General features: G+C 45.1%; 1 protein-coding gene across 4 annotated transcripts in view; it reads right to left on the bottom strand.

The window, feature by feature from the left end:
- Nucleotides 1-1,327: 1,327 nt before the first annotated feature.
- RPAP1 (RNA polymerase II associated protein 1) overlaps nt 1,328-23,020 on the bottom strand; it is a 56,927-nt gene continuing 35,234 nt past the window's right edge. For 3 of the 4 annotated variants that reach the window (XM_077322814.1, XM_077322815.1, XM_077322816.1), the window contains 11 exons: nt 22,490-22,647; nt 22,027-22,206; nt 15,591-15,792; nt 14,716-14,825; nt 12,686-12,881; nt 10,798-10,947; nt 9,677-9,819; nt 7,084-7,888; nt 6,108-6,284; nt 5,154-5,210; nt 3,451-3,899 (listed from right to left, as the gene is read on the bottom strand). In XM_077322814.1, coding sequence (XP_077178929.1) covers nt 3,744-3,899; nt 5,154-5,210; nt 6,108-6,284; nt 7,084-7,888; nt 9,677-9,819; nt 10,798-10,947; nt 12,686-12,881; nt 14,716-14,825; nt 15,591-15,792; nt 22,027-22,206; nt 22,490-22,647 — 2,334 coding nt within the window. In that variant the 3' untranslated portion in view covers nt 3,451-3,743. Of the gene's footprint in view, nt 2,605-3,450; nt 3,900-5,153; nt 5,211-6,107; nt 6,285-7,083; nt 7,889-9,676; nt 9,820-10,797; nt 10,948-12,685; nt 12,882-14,715; nt 14,826-15,590; nt 15,793-22,026; nt 22,207-22,489; nt 22,648-23,020 lie in introns of those variants that run through there. The other variant, XR_013228435.1, reaches the window with a different exon arrangement.

The raw sequence follows: 23,020 nt of genomic DNA, 5'->3' as shown, positions 1-23,020 counted from the left end.
AAAGCCAGCTACAGCCTATGATTTTTCCTAATATTTTATTCAGCAGCACCCTCTAGTGCTTTGTAGAAAGGACACATTATGAAATACTGTGAGTTGTCATTACACTAGTTTTGATTGCATTTATGCCAAACTAGGCCTACTCTAATTTCTAAAATGTGAAGACGAAATTCAGTTTTTGCAAAATGGCAATCTTGATGGCTGCATTCTTGGGATCCTGTTTTCTACAGTTCAAACGTCCTTTCTTTCCAACTCCATACTCCCAACAATCTTGTGATAGGCTACAAAAGAATCCACCCCAAAATAACCAAGCTCTCCTTGTCTCCAGATGTTTACTTGGCTTGCTAACCCCAATTCAGAATCAAGCTGGGACAGCTGAGCTCACCCAGCCAACACTTAAGATACTGCAATGTCAAAAGCAAAAACTGATGGCCAATTTGATGGGCTCTGCACCAGAATGTGCCTAAGCAACCTCCTTTTCTTGTTGGCATTTCAACTCTGGGCTTTAGCACTCAAAAGCCCATGACTTTTGTTTTTTTAATGGCAATGTAGCAGGGCTTTTCCCCCTTGCATTTGCCCAATTGCATCCCTTTTCCTTTGCATATCCCAGCACCAGAGATTACTACATTGTGTGTCCAGTCAAGATAACATGATTTGAAAAATTAAGTCCCGAAGTTGAATGTATCCACTATTCTGTACTCTATGTACAGTACATATATTCCACTACATCTGCCCACATGTGGGCATTGACACCAGGTTGGTGTAGGGGTTAGGAGCGCGGACTTCTAATCTGGTGAGCCAGGTTTGATTCCACACTCCCCCACATACAGCCAGCGGGGTGACTTTGGGCTTGCCATAGCACTGATAAAGCTCTTCTGACCGAGCAGTGATATCAGGGCTCTCTCAGCCTCACCTACCTCACTGGGTGTCTGTTGTGGGGAAAGGAAAGACGAATGTAAGCTGCTTTGAGACTCCTGATTCTGTGAAAGTCCAAGGAGGTAGTAGGTTACAGTGGATGAGCGATAGGGTTGTGAGTGTCCTGCATAGTGCAGCGGGTTGGACTAGATAACCCAGGAGATCCCTTCCAACTCTATTATTCTATGAATCTGGTAGAGAAAACGGCATATAGGAACCAACTCTTCTTTTCTTGAGGGAGGGGTTTAAGGTGCACCATGATTCTGACAGGGCCTGGACTACAGTTGTTTGGCAAGTAGAGACTCTAGAAGTATTACCATCATAGAGAAACTCTAGTCTCATCTGTGGATCTCTGCGTGATTGAGCCAGCTTATTTATATAGCTTCAGAATATATAATAAAACTGTACCAGCTGATATTTTACATCTTTTACCCATTTTTTTTCTTCATTAGCATATAATACCAATACAGGAAACATGAATGTGAGTTTGAACAAATAATACTGCCTTACCGTAAAATTGTACATTTACTATATAGATATATTATAAAGTAAGTTAGCAGTAACTTTTGTTCTACTGTATACAAGTGTGCCTACTTGCCTGATTAGCTCAATCTCATCAGATCTCAGACGTCAAATAAGTTTGGCCCAGATTAGTACTTGAATGGGAGACCACCAAGGAAATTCAGGGCTCATTTCACACATGTAGGAGAACGCACATTCCACGTGCTTTTTCAAGCTGGATTTTCCTGTGCAGAACAGGAAACTCTGCTTCTAAAGTGCATTGAAAGTGCATTATCCATTGTGTGCAGAATATCACCGCAAGTCAGCTGCTATATGATGGCACTTTCCACCACCACGACCCACCACCTATTAAGCAAAAACTGGTTTCTAGCAGACACTAAATACAAGGTGACTTCACTGTCATTCTGCTGACTCCTAGATGGAAGCAAGCCAGTGAAATGAAGCAGAGTACGGTAAACAGCAACAAAAATCACTGATCCTTGAAAAACAGTTGCTCTATTGTTTAATAAAAGATACCGCAAATTTTATCCATCTCCTTGCCCCCATCCCCAGCCTCCCCCTGACCTAAAAATTCAGTTGCATGTGGCATGGGCACATGGATCAACTTCATTAGAAAAAGTTTTGGGGAAGAAAATATTTAGATAATATATCAGTCACCTAACATAACTCATTTGGAAGGGGTGACGTAAAAAGGTAAATGATCAGCATTCACAACTCTCTGGAGAGGAGAAATTGGGGGAGGAGGAATCAATATTTGCCGCCTCCTGTGCCTGGACTTTATGGGCTATTGAGTGGCAGCTGAGAGAGTGAACGCAAGCACCACGCCCAGAAAAAAAACCCTTGTCCTGTTCAGACTACTCTTGAGTCTTTCAACAGCTATTCAGTGCCTCTTGGTTATGCTGCTGAGCTGCCATTGAGGTGGAGGTGGGGAGTGCTTCTGTGCAGAATCGGTCATGACAAGGGTCCCACGGGAAGGAATCAGAGGACTCTCTGTAGTTCTCCTTCTGACCTTGGCTTGGGGGCAGCTGCATCATCTGCTCCTCAACCTTCTACCACTCCACATGTCTGACTGGGCACAAGGCCTGGATGAGGAACGGTGGCAACAACTGCAAGGGCAGGGAGCAGCAAAGGCTAAAGTGTAGCTGCTCGTTCTCCTGCTGTTGGCTTTTCCTGGAAGAGAAAAGAATTGCAAGCACCCGTTTACCTCTCTGGGAGAGATTCAAGGGCTACAAGTCAGAAAACTGAGTCAGGGCAAAGTTTTCCTCCTTCCCTGATACTCAACTCACCATTCAGGGCCCCTTAATTTTATTCCAGAGCTACTTCCCTCTATGGGTGAAAGGAATAGATATTGACTGCACTTCACTTTTTTTTTTTTAAATGTCATGGATCAGAAGATTACTTCAGTTCTCCCATTAGGGGCCCGAAGTGGCTTACAGGGTTCTCCTCTCCTCCACCTTATCCCATAAAATGTGTCAGGCTGAGAGGGTGTCACTGGCCCAAGGTCACCCAGCAAGCTTCCATACCTCAGGCCCACCCCGAAACTGAGATTATGCCCCTTCCCATGCTTTCAGACCCAGAAAGTGTTATTTGTTGCACTGTGCTTTCCCAACCAGCACACACTTATTTTTCTTTAACTTATGGGGGAGCGGGTTGCAGTTGCCAAACTTCCTGTCATGTGAAATATAACATTCTTCAATATAAGGTTAATAAAATTGTGGGGGGGGGGGATCTAATACACAGAGAACAAGAGCAACAGATGGAGAGAGGCAGGTGGCTTTGGGTGGAGAGGGAAGGTTTCTAATGTAGTTCCTTAATATGTCTTGATGCCAAACAGCTGCAGGACTTAGCCGACTGCTCCAATCATTATCCAGAAAACCGTTTCAGGCATTCACCTCCCTCCTTCCTGGACATGGCTAGCCTGAACATTATGGTTTTCCACCTATTCTACTGCTGTAAGCTGGAAAATAATTTCAGACCCAGATGACAAAATAATAACAACAGGCTAAGGCAAGCTCCTTTACAATGTTACAGATCAATATATTCTACCAACAGGATTTTTGATGGAATTTTATTTATAAAAAATAACTTGACGGAGTTCCCTCTCAGTAACATACACTGGTTCCTTCCACTGTGAAATTTTGCTACCTGAGGATGGGAAGATATTCCGTGTTACAAAGGCTGGGCCAGACAGAGGTTCGCAAGGAAAATCCCTTTCTGTTTGTTCAGGCAAAACACCACGGGGATCACCAAGTTCTTCCACTGGTTTAGCGCTGTCCCTCATTGCTCCATCCGGTTCTGAGGATTCTTTCTTACAAATGTGGCAGTGACGTGCCTTCTTTATGCTCCTTCTTGGTCACTGTGTGCAGCTGCTTCAGTCGAATAGGAGGAAGCTGTTCATAAAGGTCAAAACCTACTGGGCTATCCTTGTTGGGCAACTTGTAGTAGAGAATATGTCTCTTTAACACCTGCAAGAAGTGATAATAAATTGGGCAGGGATGAAAGGAAAATGTGCAAGGGCTTTCTCCAGAAAAATCAGTATAAATTCCAGAAATATAAATATCAATACCAGAAGCAAATAAAATGAATACATAAATAAATCTTTATTTTTCTAGCCCACCCTTCCTAAATAAACAAGGACGCATTCTAGACAATGCAACAATGTTTTTTTCCTAAGAGGGGGCAAGGGAATACACCAAAATGCTGTGCTCCATCCACATGGTGCACACCCAGTTAGCACATCTGTTGTAAAATTAGCATTTTATCAGTACTTCAATACCAAACAGCCAATCGAAGCCTTGCAAGCATAACTGTACACTCTACTGCTCAAAATAATTAATAATAAATTTCAAGTATTCAAAGGGTTCCACACACAATTATATGCCTTTAGTAATCCTTACCATAGTTACTTGTCATGCAATGTAGGGAAAATAATAGTTATATGGAGATTTCAGGAGTATAGATAGCTGGGATCAGATGTGAACTTGAGCCTTCCCAGTTCACTTTTAATTCCACTAGGCTGGCCTTGTGGATCAAGTCAGTGCTTGTGAATTCTGCCCCCACTCTACAGCACCACTTTGAGTATACTAATCCAACAGTATATTTTAAAAAATTGAACAAAGTCAGCAGTTTGCATCCAGTACAAAATTACCACTTGTACTAGAGCTCTTGTGCAAGCAGTAATTCAAGGAAAGGGCCATAGTGGTTGCTTGCGCTAAGTCAAATTTAGTTGTATTCCTACCTGTGTTTCCACTTAAGATCTTCTACAACCAATGTTGGAGCACTCACATAGACAGGGAGGAATGCACTCAATGCTAAACAGTACCATTCTTAAGCAGAATTGCACTAAGTCCATTTATGATTCTGCTTGCACATCACCGGATCCAAAACCCAAACAGCCGTCCTCAAAGTGCTCTCTGCCTAAGCTCATAGTAGAAACACATTTGTGCAAAGCAATGGGCACACCCACACAGTTTTGCTTGACATTCTGCCTTGTCATCTGCACCATCCTGCTGACACCATGACTCCTTTGATCTGCTTGTCTGAAGAGGGCAAAGGAGCCTGTGCAGAAACCCAGACAAATGTCTGCAGTAAGCAAAAGTGCTGAATCAAGAACTGTGAGTCCTGGTGCACCATATAACATATCACATAAACACAATGTGATAATTCTGCAGCTGTAAAATGCCAAGACTGATGTTGAAAGCCTGATGTAGAGAGCTTACCTCATCTGCCAACAGCCAGGTCTTCTGCAACATGTTTCTTCGGGCAACATCAATCTCCTGAAATAAAACACAGAAAACCTTAGGATTCAGATCTTTATAATTGCTTCACTAGTACCAGGAATTGTGATGCTCTGGCACTCCTGCCCTGTTATCACAGCCAACAATGAATTTCTAGCAGTTGAAATCTCTATATCTTGCATAGCAACCCTTCGTGCAGAGGCTGGCGTGGCACGGGCAACAGAATCAGCAAAGATACTCCTAAATGCACCTTGGCTTCTTGGGCTGGTCCTTATACACCAGGCTTTCTCAACCAGGGTTTCTTGATGACCCTGAGATTTCTTGATGGCCCTGGAAGGGTTTTCCAAGTGGTCATATTCCATATATGGCCATATTGACCTCCCCCTCCCCAAAATGGCTAATGAAAGGCCTGGAGGGGGTAGGAAGGGGCCCTGGGTGAGCTTGTACACAGCTATGCTTCCCAACCATATTCTGCATGATTGCGCCACTTCTGGGGTTTCTCAGAGCCTGAAGAATGTTTCAGGGGTTTCTCAACAGTAAATACGTTGGAAAAGGCTGCTATAGACTAACTCTGAACACATCATTTCTGAAGAATAGGGCATGCATAACAACTGATTGGATGTGCCCAGAAGGGACTCCCATGAAGTGCCAGTAAATGCAGCCTGGTCAGTTCTGCAACCCAAATCCTATTTCATGGCTTACTTAATGTCCCATCTTGTTGACTGTATTGACTCACTCTGTGTAGTTTGCCTTGAGTGTGAGAAAGGTGGACTATAAGTAATATAAAGTTTTAAAAAAATCTTCCTAGCTTAAAAGTCGCTTTCAACACAACCACCAACAGAAAGGCATCGACTTAGGACAGAAGGGACATATGCACAACAGGAACAGGATGCATCATGGCCAAACAGTTTTGCTTTGTTGTAAGACTTCACATACCTGTGTGGTGCTTTCCTGAGAGAAGATGAAACTGTTCACATGAGCCACAGCAACCACATAAAGCACAGGGCACCAGCTCTGCCGCAAGACACCTGTGACCAGGGTCTGGAAATATTTCCTTACAAGATTCAGATTGTCCTCCAGTGGGGAAAGGTATAGCTCCAGAGGTACTGGAAACTGCAGCAAAGCCAAGAAAGAAGCTTCACCTTCCCTGAAATATTCTCTGCACACAAAGAAACTAGAGTAGATCCATAATTTTCATTTATTTAATTATTATTTAGATTTCATGCTGGCCTCTCCCCAATAAAGCATAGGACGAAACAGCTCAGGATCAGGAGCAAACCAAGGTCCCAGTGGCTATAGGATGGGGTTTACCTGAACATGGGGTGGAGAATTATCTCTACAGAAGGTTTGTAGATAATAATGCAAGGAGGGGTCACACGGGCTTAAGTGGGAGAGCATCTGCTTTGTAAGCAGGAGGTCCTAAATTCAATTCCTGGCAGTTCCAGCTAAGATGACTGCAGAGCAGGTGATGCAAAAGACCTTTGCATGAGACTGTGGAGAGCTGCCAGTCAGAGCAGCAAATACTAACCGTTCAATTATTTGACTCAGAATAAGTCAGTTGTGTGGGGAACTGGGGGACCTTGGTGGTGTGGTTTACATACACTATACATCACAGTGCAATTTGATGCTAAGGGATCTATGCCAATTCAATTCCTTTATGAAAGCCCTGTGTTATAGTCTGAAAATACACACTCTTGCACGTGGTGAGGTGAATCATAACCAGAGTGTAGAGTAAAGCATACAGGTGCCCCACGGAGGATTTAGCACTCACATGTCAACTCAAATCTCACTTCACTCTTATTTTCAAAATTATTATTCAACTTTACATGGAAGCGGAAGAAATGGGATAAAGAAACAAATGCATTGCTGTGCTTAAGCAAACAGTCCGTGCAGGAATACCCGTGAGACCTACCTGCTGGAGTGGGACTCCTAGCGCTCGCAGGGCGCTTACGTGCTCTCCGAAGACAGCCAGCCTCAGCTGGACAGGGAACCGCCTTTGTAAAGGAAGAAGCACAAAGGTTCCAAAGAGGGGGTCTCCAAAAGAAACACCTTCAAAATGTTCCAGGAGGTTGATGTACAGGTCATAGAAAGAAGCTAAACCAGGGAGGGGAGCATCCAAGTTCAAGGAGTCCAGGAATTTGCTGCGACAGTAAAGTGAGAGGAGAGCAGCTGTGTAGCTATGGACGGCACCTTCCAAGAACAAGTCGCTGCCAGTCAGGAAGACACACATAAGTCTTGCAAGTTTAGCTGCGGCTGAGATTCCCTGAAGGATTCTGGCTCTCCAGGTCTCCAAGAGGAGGACCCACTGCAAGCTCTGGGTTATGACGTTCACCAGGTCCACAGGAAAAGATTTCATGACAGCCCACCATGTTTCTGCACCAGTCACTTTGTTATAGAGGCTAATAAGTGGGAGGAAAGGCCAGTCAGAAGGTAGGGTGGGTCCTCTCGCCTCAGGAAGGAGCATGGATTGGATAAGGTGAGTTCTTCCTTGATAGGCAGCTCTGGAACGAGCAAGTGCAGGCTCCAAGTAAAGAAGCTGAGAAAGATAGCAAGCTCGGATGGATGGGAGATGCTGGTATGCTTCTTTCAGTAAGGCTCCACGGCTGCGGTGGGGAGAAAGGGCAGCTGCGGAACCTGGCTGGGTCAGCTTTGCCCTTGAACTGAGGTGCAGGATGTCTGAGAAGTCAGCAGCTTCTGGGCCGCCTGCTTGGCCTTCACTGTTAAAAATAAAGAGACAATAAAGGTTGGCACTCCCCCTTTACTAATCAAGAGGGGCACGCTGCTACTTCCTGCAGTACAGCAGTTGTCCCTGACAAAGCGTACGATCTTCCTGCTCGTCGATGAAGATGCAGCAGGATATCAAGCTACTACCAACATTATCCTGGTATTTAAAACGTGCTGCTAAAGGGTACTTGTCAACCTGCTGGATTAACACTAGAGGTCCATCTAGTTCAGCATTCCATCTTCCGCAACAGTGACTAAATGGAAGCCTCTGGAGACTTCACACTCAGGGTTAAGAACGTTTCAGCATCAGTAGTGCCTGGTGAGGGGAGGAAGCAAATGAATAGGACACAGTGACCAAAGCTGCTGCCTCTCAGGTTTCCTGCTTCTGTATATGGAGGCTAGTAGTGATTGATGGATCTCTCCCCTATGACTCAGTCTGATCCTCTTTCAAAGCTGCCTGTGCTCAAGGCCATCACCCCACCCCCAGCACTGAATCTCACACTTTAATGATTTCTTGAGGAAATAAGTCCCTTTTGTGTGTTCTGAGCATATTTCCCAATAATTTAATTGGGCCCTCTAAGTTGTAGCATTATGGGGTGGGTGGATGCAAGAAAGCTCCTTCACTATCTCCACTCCATGCATAATTTTATATACCTCTATCATTCTCCCTCAGTCATCTTTTCTTCCAAACTAAAAAGCCCCAGACTCCACAACCCCTAAATCATCCAGGTTGTTCTGTTCTTTGGCAAACCTTTGCTCATCTCTTGCCTTGAACACTCTGTGGCTGGAATGGGCATGAGTCAGTTGAGTCTCGACAGCACATTCTTCTTCTTTCCAATAATTTGTAGCATGAAGTGGGCTTAGAAACGAAGGAAAAAGTAGATTTTGTTCTATGGCCCGTTCTGTTTCCTTCCAGTGGACGTTCTGCTGCTGACAAAGCGGAGGTCAAGCAGAGTCTCAAGCACAGCTTCTATGCTGTTCCTCAAACATGACATCTTAGAAGTGCTTTTTGTCTGCTTACCAGAGTCAGTCTGAGTAAAATCTCAGGCCATGCCCAGATCCTTCTGAACTACACTGCAGTAGTTCAAAGATGAGTTCTAGGAGGTCATAGGTGAGCCAGCCTGAGAGCTGAAAATCTGCATACAGATAATTCTGCAACCACGTCACATGTCTTTTGACATGTGACCGTGTGTTGTCCTCAAGCTTAGTAGCATTTCTCCAATCAGTTCTCTGTGGAATGTCATGTCTGATTTTCCACTTTCAAATCCAAGTTGCTGACTTCATGGTAGATTATTCTAGGCGATTATTCTAGGTGATACTTGGCAAGTTCCACATTTGTGGAATGGAGTAAGAAGAAACAGAGTAAATCCATAAAAAGTCAGTGATTTTAGATTAAGGCACCATAGAATGTGATAGTAGCTCTCAGTTTGGTCAGTCAGTGGCTATAAACTATGGTGGTGAATGCAACAGATTCAGAAGCAATAGCCTTTTAGTACCAGATGCTTGACACAAACTGTAGGAGGTAGTAATTACAATGTGTAACACAAACCATAGGGGATAATAAATATCTGCTGATGTGGTCTGCAGAGAGAAAGAGATCTTGGGGTTGTGGTGGAAAGCTGAATGAAAATGAATGCACCAGTGGAGAAGAAGACAATTCTGTAAACCTTCCCCCCTTCTTTCCCAAATTGCACCTTTGTGCCTCAAGCTATGCAATAGAAATGGGCTACTAAAAGGGAAGTAACAGGAAAGGAAGGATGGAAGGCAAGAGGGAAACTTACGGAATTAATTTTGGATGGAAGGCAAGGCCCAACAGGAGTTCATGAGCCAGGTGCTCACTGCCGGGCAATAAACGGCTTAACAAAACCATGGCAACACAGTGATGGAGGGAAGCATGTTGGCCATAATCCGGACAAGCATCTGCCTGCACAAGAAACAAAAAACCTGTCAAAGTGTTCCAAAATATATCAAAATGCTGCATTCAGTTCCAATGACACAGGCATTGGAGGGAAGCTGGAGGGAAGGCTCACTGAGCCAGGAATTAGGCAAACAGCCAAAGATTTTAAAATCAATATCCCCAGCACTTATGATCCACTTATTGTTTTGCAGAAGTATTGGGCAACACAAACTATTGTGTAATCAACACTCTTGCCCTGACCTGGGTGGTCCAGGCTAGCCCAGGAGACCTCCCGGGAAGCCCAGGGCTGCTCTGCAGAGGCAGGCAATGGCAAGCCACCTCTGAATGTCTCTTGCCTCAAAACCCCCCAAAGGGTCACCAGAAGCACCGCACAAGCTCACACATTTGGTGTGCCAACAGATGCAGCAAGGCAGAGACTTTGTGTTGCCAAAATGTAGAGTTTGACAGCTTTTTTAAACCAAAGGACATGACACCCATTTATACTTTGCAGTTAGTCCAGACAAGAATTTCAGCAAGGAACCCAGAGATCCTTCAAAACCTGGACAAGATGAACCATTTGAAAAAGTCCTAAGATGAGACTCTCTGCTAGGGTTGTGTGCTTCGGCCACTCAAGTGGCCATTCCAGCCCGAAGCAGCCAGTGCCGTGGCATGGGAGGGGGGGAGGGACAGTGCTGGCATGCCAGTTGGCGCACACACGCAGGCAAAAGGCTCTGCACCTGTGGACAGGCACCGGGTCGTGTGCCGGGGGCGCCCCTCCCCCACTCCCACGCTTGGCTGCTTCGGGCTGGAACGGCTGCCGAATAAGCTTCCCTGTGGGGGATGCTTCTTTATTTCCACATAGAAGAGGAAGGGGTAATACAGGGGTAATACAGTAAATCAGTGGGCCCCAAACGTCTTCAAAGTCTCTCTACCCATGTGTCCCTTTCCCCCCTAAATGGTGTATTACTGGTCGATCAGAATATATGTTTGAAGAATAGATCTCACCATTTTCTGAGCCAGTGAAAGCACAAAATACTGCAGGTGGTATTCATGGCGCAAGAGCCACACTGAGGAATGGCACAGAGAAGGTGGCCCAGTGGTCCAACTCTGGAGTAGGTAGTCATTCAGACCCTTGGCATCTAGCACAGAGACATACTGTACAAAACAGGTAACCAACACTTCAGTTAGAGAGAAAAATAATATTTCATTCCTTCTTTGTCTCACCCTACACCGGCAGCAGCCCTCTTGACTGGCAGGCACTCGGGGGGGGGGGGGGGCAACATCAGAGTCACTCCAGAAGCTGTGCCAATCCACTGTCCCATGGGAAGCCAGGGCTGGGGCTCATTACAGCTGCCTGAACTCTTAAGGGTTGGTTCCTGGGCACCTTGGTGGCTGGCAAAGGGCAAACTGAGGCACCAGCAGGTCTCATGGTGGCAAAGTCCTTTAAATCCTCACCTGTTGCACAGCTGATCAGCAGAACTGGGGCAGGGGCTGCAGGAAAAGACAAGCCTGTGGCTGGATCAGCCCTCAAAAGACTGAGTCAGGAAAGGGGGTTGGGCAGCAATGCCTGATAGCTGCCTAGAAATTTGCTCCCATTTACTTGTAGGAGGTCCTCTTCCCCTGAGGGGTCAGGAAGCTTCACAAGGCTTGTGTAGCCTACAAGGCAGTCTTTAAAGGTGAAAGACCTCTCCTATCAAAGAAGGAAAGCATGAAGGTCAGAGGTAGAGGGATCAGGTGGCAGCCTAATCTCCTCCCCTCTCACGTGTGAGGACAGAGGGGCCTGGAAGACTGTAGAGAAGGCTGAAAAGACAGTGGGGGTGAGGGGTGGAACAACGTTTTTGTGCTGCTTAATAAATCACACTCAGCTGCTTGAACCTGTTCTCTGCAAGAAGTAAGCAAAGGAGAAATGATGTACTCCAGATTATTATTCCCTGCTAGCTGCATAAGAAAGCGGTCAAACCTTCAATCTGGCCCACAGCCCATCCTAAGACACCTAAAACCAAACAGGGCTCTACATAGAGAGCTCTCTTTTGGTTCAGGATCTGCAGTGTGCCTCACCCGCCCACGAATCACAAGTGTACAGCCTCACAAGGTTATCCCACAAGGTGGATAAAAAACAACAACATTCCCTTAATAACTCTGGTTCAGGCTAGAACAATCACCTAAATCTGTTATTTAGCAACTTAAAATATTCATGGAACTTCCAGCATCCTGCATAACTTTGACCCTTTGTGTCACAAGAGAATAAATGCTTTGATATCTAAATGAGTGAGCAGCCTCTTCAGAAATGTCAGTGCCCAAATTGCATGGCTGGTAAGGTTCTTTTGTTCATTTAAATACCATCACATGCAAAAGCAAGGCCAAGGGGAATGTCTTGTTTTTGCCTGCAGCCCTCCCTGATCATTTGTGTCAAGGGGTCGTGCATAGGGGCGTGCATTCAGCCACACTGAGCCCTCCCAAAATACCTTACCAATATTTTTCACGTCTTATTTAATCCAATTACAGATTCTCGGATCTGATTGGTTACTGGTATAGTGGAGCACGAATAAAAAAACGATTTAAACCATTTAAAAATATATTTTATTTGGGGATATTCAGCTATGCTGATCAGCTGGTGCAGTGGGGGCTCTCAGCTGATTGGAGGCAACACTATGCATGTAACTATTAGCTTTATATCTTTAAATATTTCTATCCTGGTCTCCCATTCCCTTCAAAGAGGCCCACCCAGCATATTTCTGGTTTCACACCAGTCTTCTTGATCATCACCGTGCTATCACAGGGCTCCTGCCACCCTCAGGCTAACCTTGCCATTGCACCTGCCCAAGTGCATTGCCTTTCTTTCTGGACCCTCCCCCTACTCAAACAACAGCCTAATAAAATGTTGGTAGCTCACCTTGCCTATCAGCCCTTTATGGATGTGAGTGATGCTGTTGACAAGGGCAAGGAGGGCAGTAAGAAAGGCGAAGGGCGATTTCGAGCCCACCAAACTTGCTGGGGGCTTGCCTCCAGTGCAACCCAGAGACACAATACTGGCGACAGACTCTGGGGCTGGAGAACAGGACAAAGGATTGCACAGAACTGAGCATGGCCTGTTGGAGTAGAGGGAGAGACAAAGGGAAAGGATGAAAATACCCCAAAGATTGCTTTTTACTGAGGGGGGGGAAAGCTACTCATTAAAAACAAGCCATGCAGGAAGCCAACTCAAAATAAACAAAATATAGTGGCACTTCAATGCAGCGTTGAAAGGAAATGTAATGTTTTGCTGCTACTGATGGGTCCTCAGTTGATTCATGTCTATTTTAAACATCACAAGACTGGCATTTAGCTCACCGTCAATTATTTCAAACAATTTCAGGGTCATGTTTTTATTTGAACAAGCCTGCGTTTAACTGATAGAAAATTTAGACTCCCCCACACTGAGTGGCAGTAGCTGGATCATTACAGTATAATGTGGCCAGAGGTCTTGCTATATATAGTTCTGAAAGCAAATCTACCATACGAAAAAAATCCTCCTCTACAGAGCAGAAAACTCGCTGTCGCTATTCAGAACTCAGACTCCTTTTAAGCACAGAGACAAAACTACCAAATCCAATATTTACTTATTATATATCAATTTTTGTTATTATTATTTTCTAGTGCTTGGTGAAACAGAAGTCCTCACAGACATGACATCCATGAGTCTTCCCCCCCCCCCCCGAGTGTGCTGGAAGACGGTTAGAGGAGGCTGCTATGGAGGTGGTGGTGGCTGAAGAGGCCAGCCTAGCTGCAGAGCTGGGCACCAGTGGAGGTGGTCCAGCCCAGCCCATGAGTGTGTGTGTGTGTCAGAGAGAAGGAGGGGGGACTCATGCCAGCTCAGCACCACGCCAGCCCCTCCCCCCCTTATGTGGATGGGGCGAGAATCCTTGTCGGGAGATTTTATTTGTACCTGCCTTTCTCATTGAGAATCAAGATACATTACATAATGCAACAGGATGTGGAGATCTAATGAGCAATATAACAGGAATAGGATTCCAGTAACCTGACAAAAGTTATCAGCAAGTTTTGCTGATTGGGTGGGAGTTAATTAATTTTTAAAAAAGATTATCATGATATGACTATATATGCTCATGAAGAATCCCCCCTCCCAAAATGACCAATGATGGGCCTCGAGAGGGTGAGAAGGGGCAGGGCCCCAGACATACAAATCCTTGCTGGCTCATGGCCTGTGCCTTGAACCAAACCCACTAATTAATGATCTGCCAATGGACTGATTGCAGAATAGTTATAATACACATCCACCACCTAGTTCTTGATGACAGTGGAGCTGGGTAACATTCTGCACAAACCGGAGTTCCCAAGTTGATTCTGAGGGGGACACTTATATAGAATGTGTTACAGTTAACTAGTCTTAATGTTACTGTGGTGTGTATCCAAGTTGCCAGATCAGCTGAATCAAGGCATGGGGACATATTTCAGGCTAAACTGTTTTAGTAGCCTTGTAATCTACAGCAGTGGTCCCCAACCCATGGCGCCGGGCCGCAGCTCCCTTTCCCCGCCCCCCCCCCCCCGCAGTAAAAAACTTCCCAGGCCGCAAGCTTGCGGCCCGGGAAGCTACTTACTGCGGGAGGGCGGGAAGAGGGAATCAGGGCCGGGCCGCGCCCGCGCGGCCCGATCCGCGGGCACGGCCCGATCCGCGGGCGTGGCTTCCGAGCGCGGCCCGATCCGCGGGCGCGGCTCGCGGGTGTGGCTCGATGCGCGGGCGTGACCCGCGGGCGCGGCCAGAAGCGTGGCCGTGGCCCGCGCGGGCACGGCCCGATGCCCTGCCGGTCCCCAGCCTAATAAAGGTTGGGGACCACTGATCTACAGTGTCATAGGATGAAGACAGAACACAAGTACCCCTGGTTCATCGACCTACAGCAGCAATTGTACTGAGAACATCTTTACCTGAGCATTTCCCACTGGTTATGCATGGCTGGCTGGCTGAGGAAAGGCAACACCACCTCAAATGTTAGACGCTCCACTTCCTCTAGGCAGTCTACAATATTTACTGACGTCTACAGAGAAGACAAAAAACAGAGATTTTATGAAGACTTACTTGTGAAGTTAATAATTCATAGCTGGCAAGAGAGCCAGACAAATTGTTTTGGCTTCCTTCTTGTTTTAGAACTCCACAGATTATTGTATTAACATCTAGGACAATATGTTTCGATACACAGATACAATCATCCAACACATCTTCCTATGGACCTTTCTTAGGAGCACACAAATGCAAGTTGTACAGTTGGACAAGGACAGGCCCTTGGATGCACTTCAAGTGAGAGTGAACACTGTCAAGTGTCTCACAAAGCCCAGACAAGGAGTCCCCTGCTTTTGGCCAATGACTTTGCTCCTTGTAAGAAAAAGGGATGAGCCATTCTAGAATGACTGCCTTCTCTGTAGAATCAGCGACTGATCAAAAGTGTCAAGATATGTGGAACAAATGACTTGAAGGGAAAGGGCACTTTCATTTTCTGCTATCCCCTCTTCCTTGTATGTATGTAGACAGAACACAACGCAACAAATTCACCTAGCAGTGTTCTTGTCCCACCTGAATCTCTGCCTCAATTTCTTCTTCTATTGTTCTTTTTCATTTTATACACATAAATACCACAAAAGAAAGCACAACAAAACCAAACCATCCAATAGCTCACATACAATATACAGACAATGCCACCACATTGCTCCAACCAGTAGAGAGAACATACACACACAAAAAACCATGAACCTATCTGAAGCAAAGACCGGTGGGGAGGGGGGTGCATCATTTCCTCAGGCCTCACCTGCTGACTGCAATTGTCATAATACAACCCCAGGTAGATCACGTAGGCTGTTGTGAGAGGCTGCAGTGCCTGCCAGGTATGCGGTTCAGATACTTCTTTCAGACATTTTTTCAAGTTAGTTTCAATGAGGGGCCTGAAACCTGACACCTGACTCCAGGAGACCGGTGGAGGAGGAATCTGATCTCCGTCTTTGGGGCCACTCCTGAAAAATTTAACAGAAAAGGGAAATGATCACAAGGAAACACACATTTCAATAGCCACTGGACTGTTCAGGTTTGTCCTTTCAGCAAATGGACGGCTTGCAACACTGGCAGTCTGAATTTGTTTCTCATCCCAAGTTTGTTGTGCTACAAAGTGAGAAAGCACAAAACTCTGCTATTGGGTTATAGCAAAAGATTCCCATGCAGCAAATATAATGTGAAAGGACCAAACAAAAAAAGAGAACATTGAACGAAATGAAGAGAACAAAAGAAGAAACCAGAAGAAAAGCTATTCAGGAACCAACCATGAGCCTTGCTGTTTAGTGTGGAAGGCTCCTCAACCTGGTCCCCCCCGTGTCTGTTCACACATATCAAGCCTTCCTTCCCATGGCTTGCCTATGCCACAAAGTGTCTAGTAACTGTTTCACTCAGAGGAATACAAAAAACCTTCTTAGTCATCAAAACAACTGATGACATTTAACCAAAGGTTCCAATATCCTTTCTTAAAGCAAGTGGGCCTGAGGAATCTACTGGAGCCAGAGGAATCCCTGTGGAATCCTCCTCTTTCTTCCACAAGCAATGATTTGTTGTTGCACTTTATAAAATATGCTTTGAGATCTGCCCCCAAAACCAGAATTCTAAACCAAATTATCTGGTTTAGTGCATGGAGAACAATCCATAGTTTTCAATTTGGACAAAAAAAAATGGTTTGCTATAGCCTTTCATAACAGCCTCTTGTGGTGCAGAGTGGTAAGGCAGTAGACATGCTGTCTGAAGCTGTCTGTCCATGAGGCTGGGAGTTCAATCCCAGCAGCCAGCACAAGGTTGACTCAGCCTTCCAAGGTTGGTAAAATGAGTACCCAGCTTGCTGCTGGGGGGTGGAACGGTAATGACTGGGGAAGGCACTGGCAAACCAGCCCGTATTGAGTCTGCCATGAAAATGCTAGAGGGCGTCACCCCAAGAGTCAGATATGACCCGGTGCTTGCACAGGGGATACCTTTACCTTTATAGCCTCATTCAATTTCATAGCAAAGGGAGGAGGGTGGGAAAAGTGGGGGCGGGAGGGGGGGAGAAAGAGCACATAAACATAATGATTCTCCAGGTTCACATCCCACAATGAAAAACAACAGCCTGTTGCGTTGTCTGTTAAAAATACAACATCAGTTCTGAAGTGCATGCACTGGCTTCTTCGGAACTTCCAGGTACACAGCTGAAAACTAGCATAGTCTTGTCTTTCTCCCTTTGAGCTAGTTGCTTTCTTTGCTGGAAATGCCTTGGTAGAAAGTTTCACAGGTATACCATCTTAGGCCCGCATTAAGGTTCCTCTTATGGAGTTCTCCTCTTAGACAAGTTCTTCTCAGTATAAACCTGCTGGGTTGTCAAACTAATCTAAACTGAAAATGTTTTTATGTGGATACTGCAGTCGTAAGAAAATGTGCATGATTGTTTTAGCCATCTACATCACATTTATCCAGCTAAAAGACATTATACTTGCAACAGCATTTGCTACTAAACACACCACCTTCATTAGCTTCTTGAGCGTAAGGTGGGATTTTTACCTGGAGTGTACCTACAATACCACTTCTCATTTGCTTTATTTCAAAGTGCTCCTACACTTGTCCTACTTGCACAATTTCATTACAGCTCTTCACCAAGCTGGTTATTCACACCCACTGAAATGATTATGTTTTCAATCAAATTCACAGCCTACCTCCTCTTCCGCCGCAGGAATAAATACAGACACTCCCTGGACTCAATACTGAATCTCCAGGGAATACCACTATTAATTGCATTCTTCTACAAAAGTCTATTTCCTCCCACACCCAGGGAAGAATAGAATGGGAGGAGAAGTAAAGGTGCATAATAGAACACTGGAAGGGTTCCCACATGAGGAATCTGCCCCTGGACTGCCTCCGGTTGCTGGCAGGTTTTAGACATCGTCTGCACCCCAAGGCTGTCCAGTGGCTGGCTTGAGTTTGGGGAAGATTTGCCTCAGGATGAGAGAAATCACCAAAACTGGATTTGCCACCTCCTATCACACTTCTCATCAGGGAGCAACCAGGGGCAATCCCGTATGGAGAGGGAAAGGCATGATAGACCCTTTAGCGTTGTCCCGCCCTCCCCTCTCCATTTCCTGCTCTGATAATTTTTTTAAAAATGGCACAGCCTGTGCTGCTGCGATACCACAAAGCTACTTTGTAAAAGGTAAAAGAAAATCTTCTGTATAGTGTCAGCGGTCTTTTTGGGATTAGGCAGGCAAAACACAATCCTGTTTTGTGTTTTCTGGCGGTGGGGAATGAACAGGGAAAGGGGGGGGGGCATAATGAAGCAGCGCTCTTCCTATCAGCCAGGTGTGCATGTGCTTTGTTTTTAAGCACACTGTTTACACAAAATCACTCTTCGGGGTCCACTTACCATTTCCAACTTCTCACAAATCTACCCAGACATAAATAGAGTCCAAAACACCACGAATCCCAAAAAATGCTTCTGTGTTGTGGCATTACCGCATGGCAACACACAAATGCCTTTTAAAAAAAAGTAATTTTGGGGCTAGAGAGATCACATTGGTCTTCCATTCAGGAGAAATGGGGGGTGGGGGTGGGAAGTGCCCCATGGTAGTGCTGGAAGGCACAAGCAGAGCACACTTGGATCAAGGATGGGGGGTGGGGGTAGCATTGGCTAGCCCTGACCACTGTATTCTCTCCCCCAACCTGGTAATTTGGAGCCTGCTCACAGTTCTTCCTGCTGGCTGCTGGAGTCAGCTGACTGCAACCTGTGTTCTTGAGGAGGAACTATTTTAAGGGCCAGGGCCAAGTGGCACCATGTTTATGCGGAGAGAGGTGGGTGAGTGATATTTATATATGGGCAAAGGCACGTCCTCCTCAGCATCATAATGCACGGTGGCCAGATGTGGGTGCTTTGGCAGGCGCCAGTCAGGGGGGGCCTCCCATTCCCCTCCACAGGTCCACGAATGCAGCCCCCCTCTCCTGCAAACCCCCTCTTGCCCTCCCAGCTGTCAGACCCTTCAACCATCTATTAACTGATGGAGTTAATTATACCTTCTCTCCTCTGTTCCGGTTCCTCGAGCCTCATTCCCCCCAACCCGCCCACCCGTAATTCGTATTACGTATTCCTTAATGGCTCTGTCATGTGTCATGTTTGCTGGCCATGAGATATTTACCAAAAAAAACCCTCTTTCATGTGTGCTATTTCCATGAGCCCTTGTTTGAACCTGCAGTATGATCAGAGCGTGCAGTTCTTTCTGAAGAGGGTAGTTTTGATGTCCTTCCTCCCACCGCACCCCAATGTCTTTCCTGAGTTGACATTTTGGAATATGGAGAAGTTGTACAAGGAGGGGGGGAAGGCCTATAGAAAGCAAAAAGTGGGCCGCCTCTCTCTTTCAATGGTGCCCCCCTTCTCTTTGCCCTGCAGCCGTCTTTCCTCCTCCCCTCCCTCCTTTCCAGAATACATATTATTTGCTTTTCAAATTTATTGTTTCAGTTCACAAGCTCACTGAGGTAGCATGGAGGAGGCCAGCATCATGCCACCACCGCAACCCCCCGGGGAAGGGCCGAACAACCCCTCGAGGGTTCGCAACCCCCCCATTGAGAACCACTGATATAGGTCAATGAAGCAAACAGCACAGCCTACAAAAGTCAGGATGCAAAAGGCTAAGTACATAGACTGGTAACCCAACTACTGGGTGAGAGAGGCCTTATGTTTTACTGCAACAATTTGCCTGGTTGCATGGGCAAAGCGGTTATTTCTGTTTAACACACCAGCTACTTTTAGTCTGGCTGTAGCAACACGTTCCACGTCATCTTCAACTGCAGAACTGACCACCCACTTTTTCTTTATGACCACTGCTGATAGTCTTTCTTGCTGTAATACCATCCTATCAGCCTTCTGTTCACATAGGCCCTGCAATCACTGGCACAGCCTTTCCAATAGTCAAAAGGGGCAATTTCCTTCACCTTTCACCAGGTTAAAAGCTAGGAGGGTATAATCCTTTGTTTCCAAGATGCCCCAAATATATGGCTCTTTCAAACAGCTTTCTTTAAAAGGTTCTACAAGATAGCATTAGTTCTAGTGACACTTGTCACCATTCCTCATTTGTATTTCTGATGCTACATATAATACATACAACTTTTAAATCTAAAATTTTTAAATGATCACCCTTTGCATCTAAATCCCTTTGGTTAAGGCTTTTTGCTTTCTGCCATTTGCATGGCTGTTTTATTTTAACTTCACTCATTTTTAAACTCAAAAGAATGAAATAGGTTATCTTCCTTTTGCATGGGATTTTTAAACATGTTTTCAAAAGGCCTTTGTGTTTTATAATCCAACAGTGCAATTAACAGAACTACAGGGAAGCTGCTTTGTAAAAAGAACAAATTTAGAGTCCAGTGGCACTTTTAAGACCAACAAAGTTTTATTCAATTTCATGTGCATGCACATTTCCTCAGATGAAGTAGAACAGAATATCCTCAACCATTACATATAGGCAGAGAAAAGGCGTGGGGGTTAATTTCCAGGAAGTGCTAGCTAGAGTAAATATTAGGTGATAATAGCTAATCCTTATTGGATTAAGGCAGTAATCAAGATCTGTGAATTGCTGTCAATAAATATACAAGTACAAGAGATAACAAACAGACATGAGAAGACCTTGGGTCTGCCACTGGAACTTAATCCAGTCTCATCTTACTCTATTATGTTCTGCTACATCTGAAGAAGTGTCCATGCACACAAAAGTTTATACCGACCTTCCTCAACTTTTTTATCATTGAGAGATCCCTGAAACACTTTTCAGGGTTTGAGAAATCCCAGAAGTGGCACGATTGTGCAGAATATGGTTGGGAAGCACAGCTGTGTACATGTCTCCCCCTTCCCACCCCCCTGCAGGCCCATCATCGCCCATTTTTCAGGGGGTGAACATGACCATATATGGTCATAACACGATAAATGTTTAACAAATGTTAAAAATATAATTAAAAATTAATTAACTCCCAACCCTTCAAAGTCCATCAAGAAACCCCAGGGTTTCACTAAATTCTGGTTGAAAAAGCCTGGCTCATATCATCAATAAACTTGGTTTTATTGGGCTTGCCACAGCACTGATAAAGCTGCTCTGACATCACAGCGCTCTCTCTCTACCTCACAGGGTGTCTGTTGTGGGGAGAGGAAAGGGAAGGTGAATGTAACCCGCTTTGAGACTCCTTTGGGGAGAAAAAAGCGGCATATAAGAACCAACCTTCTTCTTCTTCTTCTTCTTCTTCTTGGTCTTAAAGGTGCCACTGAACTCAAACTTTGTTCTGCTGCTTCAGACCACACCGATATCCACCTGAATCTAGCTTGTGAACAATATCAATTTCCTCTCTCCTGTTTCCCCTTCCTAGTCTGGATATGGCTGGCCTATAGTTTTAGATCCATTTCTTCACATAAAATATCACTTTACTGAGATAGGTAAGTTATAACTGCTACCAACTGGGAAAAACAGCGTGGAAATTGCTTCAATTTATTTCACAAAAAGCAGATTTATTAACTGCTACTCTCAGAAAGTGAGAACTCCCTTCACTTTGGACACAATTTCAGCTGTCTACTTTATACCAAAGTTTTTCAAGCGTTACAAATATCTGACATTTGATGGTATTCTAAATTCTTACAAAAGAGCTTACCTTAGTGCTAGGTCAATTTAAATTCCTCTGGACCATGAATGAATACAGGCCTAACCTCTTCTTGTGGGTTATGCAAAACTGCCTCATACCAAGACAGATCACAGTATTTCTCATTCAGTGACTGAATGGTTCTCCAGGTCTCAGCCAGAAAGTGCCTAACATCCATTACTTGACATCCTTTATCCAGAGATACTTGGGTTCCAGGCCTGTGTTCTACCACTCAGCCATGGTCATCTCTTCTTGAACAAGCATTTTCAGAGGCCACAACTTCCCATGTGCCATGGTCTGAGCCAGCTGCTAAAACCCAGATGCACACAGATGATTCGGGAAACTAAAGACTAGTCTTTGTCACACCTTGCCTGCGAACAGCCAAATACTTCGGTGTAACTACAGTTGGAATGCCAGACTTGGCAACACATTGTCTGATTCAGCAAAGCGATTTCACCAAATGGGACAGGGATGAGGTTACCTTCACTGGAAAAAGATAGAGATTTCCAAAGAGATGCTGAAGAACAAGGGTCTGTGCATTTCTAAGCTACGGCAAGAGACAGCCACGCTACCTGCTGAGCTGTGCCTGTAGTTCTGCTCTGCAGCCTGCAGTCTGTGTTACTTGGGAAAGGAAGGTCACCATGGCAGTGGCTCTCTCCATAGAAAGATTATATACAGATTTACTCTCCTCAGAACTCTTCACCAAATGGGATAGGGGTGGGATCATCTTCACTAGAACAGGATAGAGATCCCTGTGATTAAAAAAAATAGAGCAGAGGAGGGTATTATAAACAGAAACTTGACATTAGCTAATAGTTAATTTACTCCCAACCAGAAATACAAATTCCATATGCATAAAGTTCAACATGAGCAGAACTTTATAAATTACGTAAGAGGATTTGTTGCCATTGCTTTGTAAATCAACGAACTGCTTTGTCAGAAGGAAAGAAACAAGAAAATGACTTTTCAATCAGGTTGCCAGCTTGAACTCAGAAACACCGGCTTACACACCAAGTTATAAAACCCACCCCGTACCTGTAGAGATCACAGGCCTGCCCATAGCCAGCTGCCACAGCCCACAAGCGGAATGCTTCAGTGCTCAGCCTTATGGCCTCCTCTCTCCTCAGAGAAAGGTCTTTGGGGTCTTCAGCTATGAATCGACTCAGCCGATTCTTCATCTCATACTTATTAAGCTATGAAAAACAAACAGAAAGTTGGGTAAGACACAGGTGAGGGAGAGGTAAATACACCTTAACATTCTGGGCACAGAAGGCGACAGGATATTCCCTACAACAGCTGCATGGAAATGTGCTGAAAACAAGCATGAACGCCACTCTCCCAACTATCCACTGGTTTCCAGCTCAGTGTCCTTCCCTTAACCGTTCCCTTCTTGCCTTCTACCAGCGCTGCCCCTGACCCAACAAAGGGATTCTTCAAAGCCCTGAATCTGGAGGATTGCATTATTCAGTCCAAGTGCATTTTTGCTTTTCCAATGTGCCACATTTGCATTGATGAGTGAATTCACCAAATACACCAAAAGATCATCTAGGAACCATATCTTTAGTC

This window comes from Paroedura picta, chromosome 2 (assembly GCF_049243985.1).
Source record: "Paroedura picta isolate Pp20150507F chromosome 2, Ppicta_v3.0, whole genome shotgun sequence".
Taxonomy (NCBI): domain Eukaryota; kingdom Metazoa; phylum Chordata; class Lepidosauria; order Squamata; family Gekkonidae; genus Paroedura; species Paroedura picta.
Note: the sequence above shows the minus strand (reverse complement) of the source record. Positions and strands in the feature narration are given on the sequence as shown.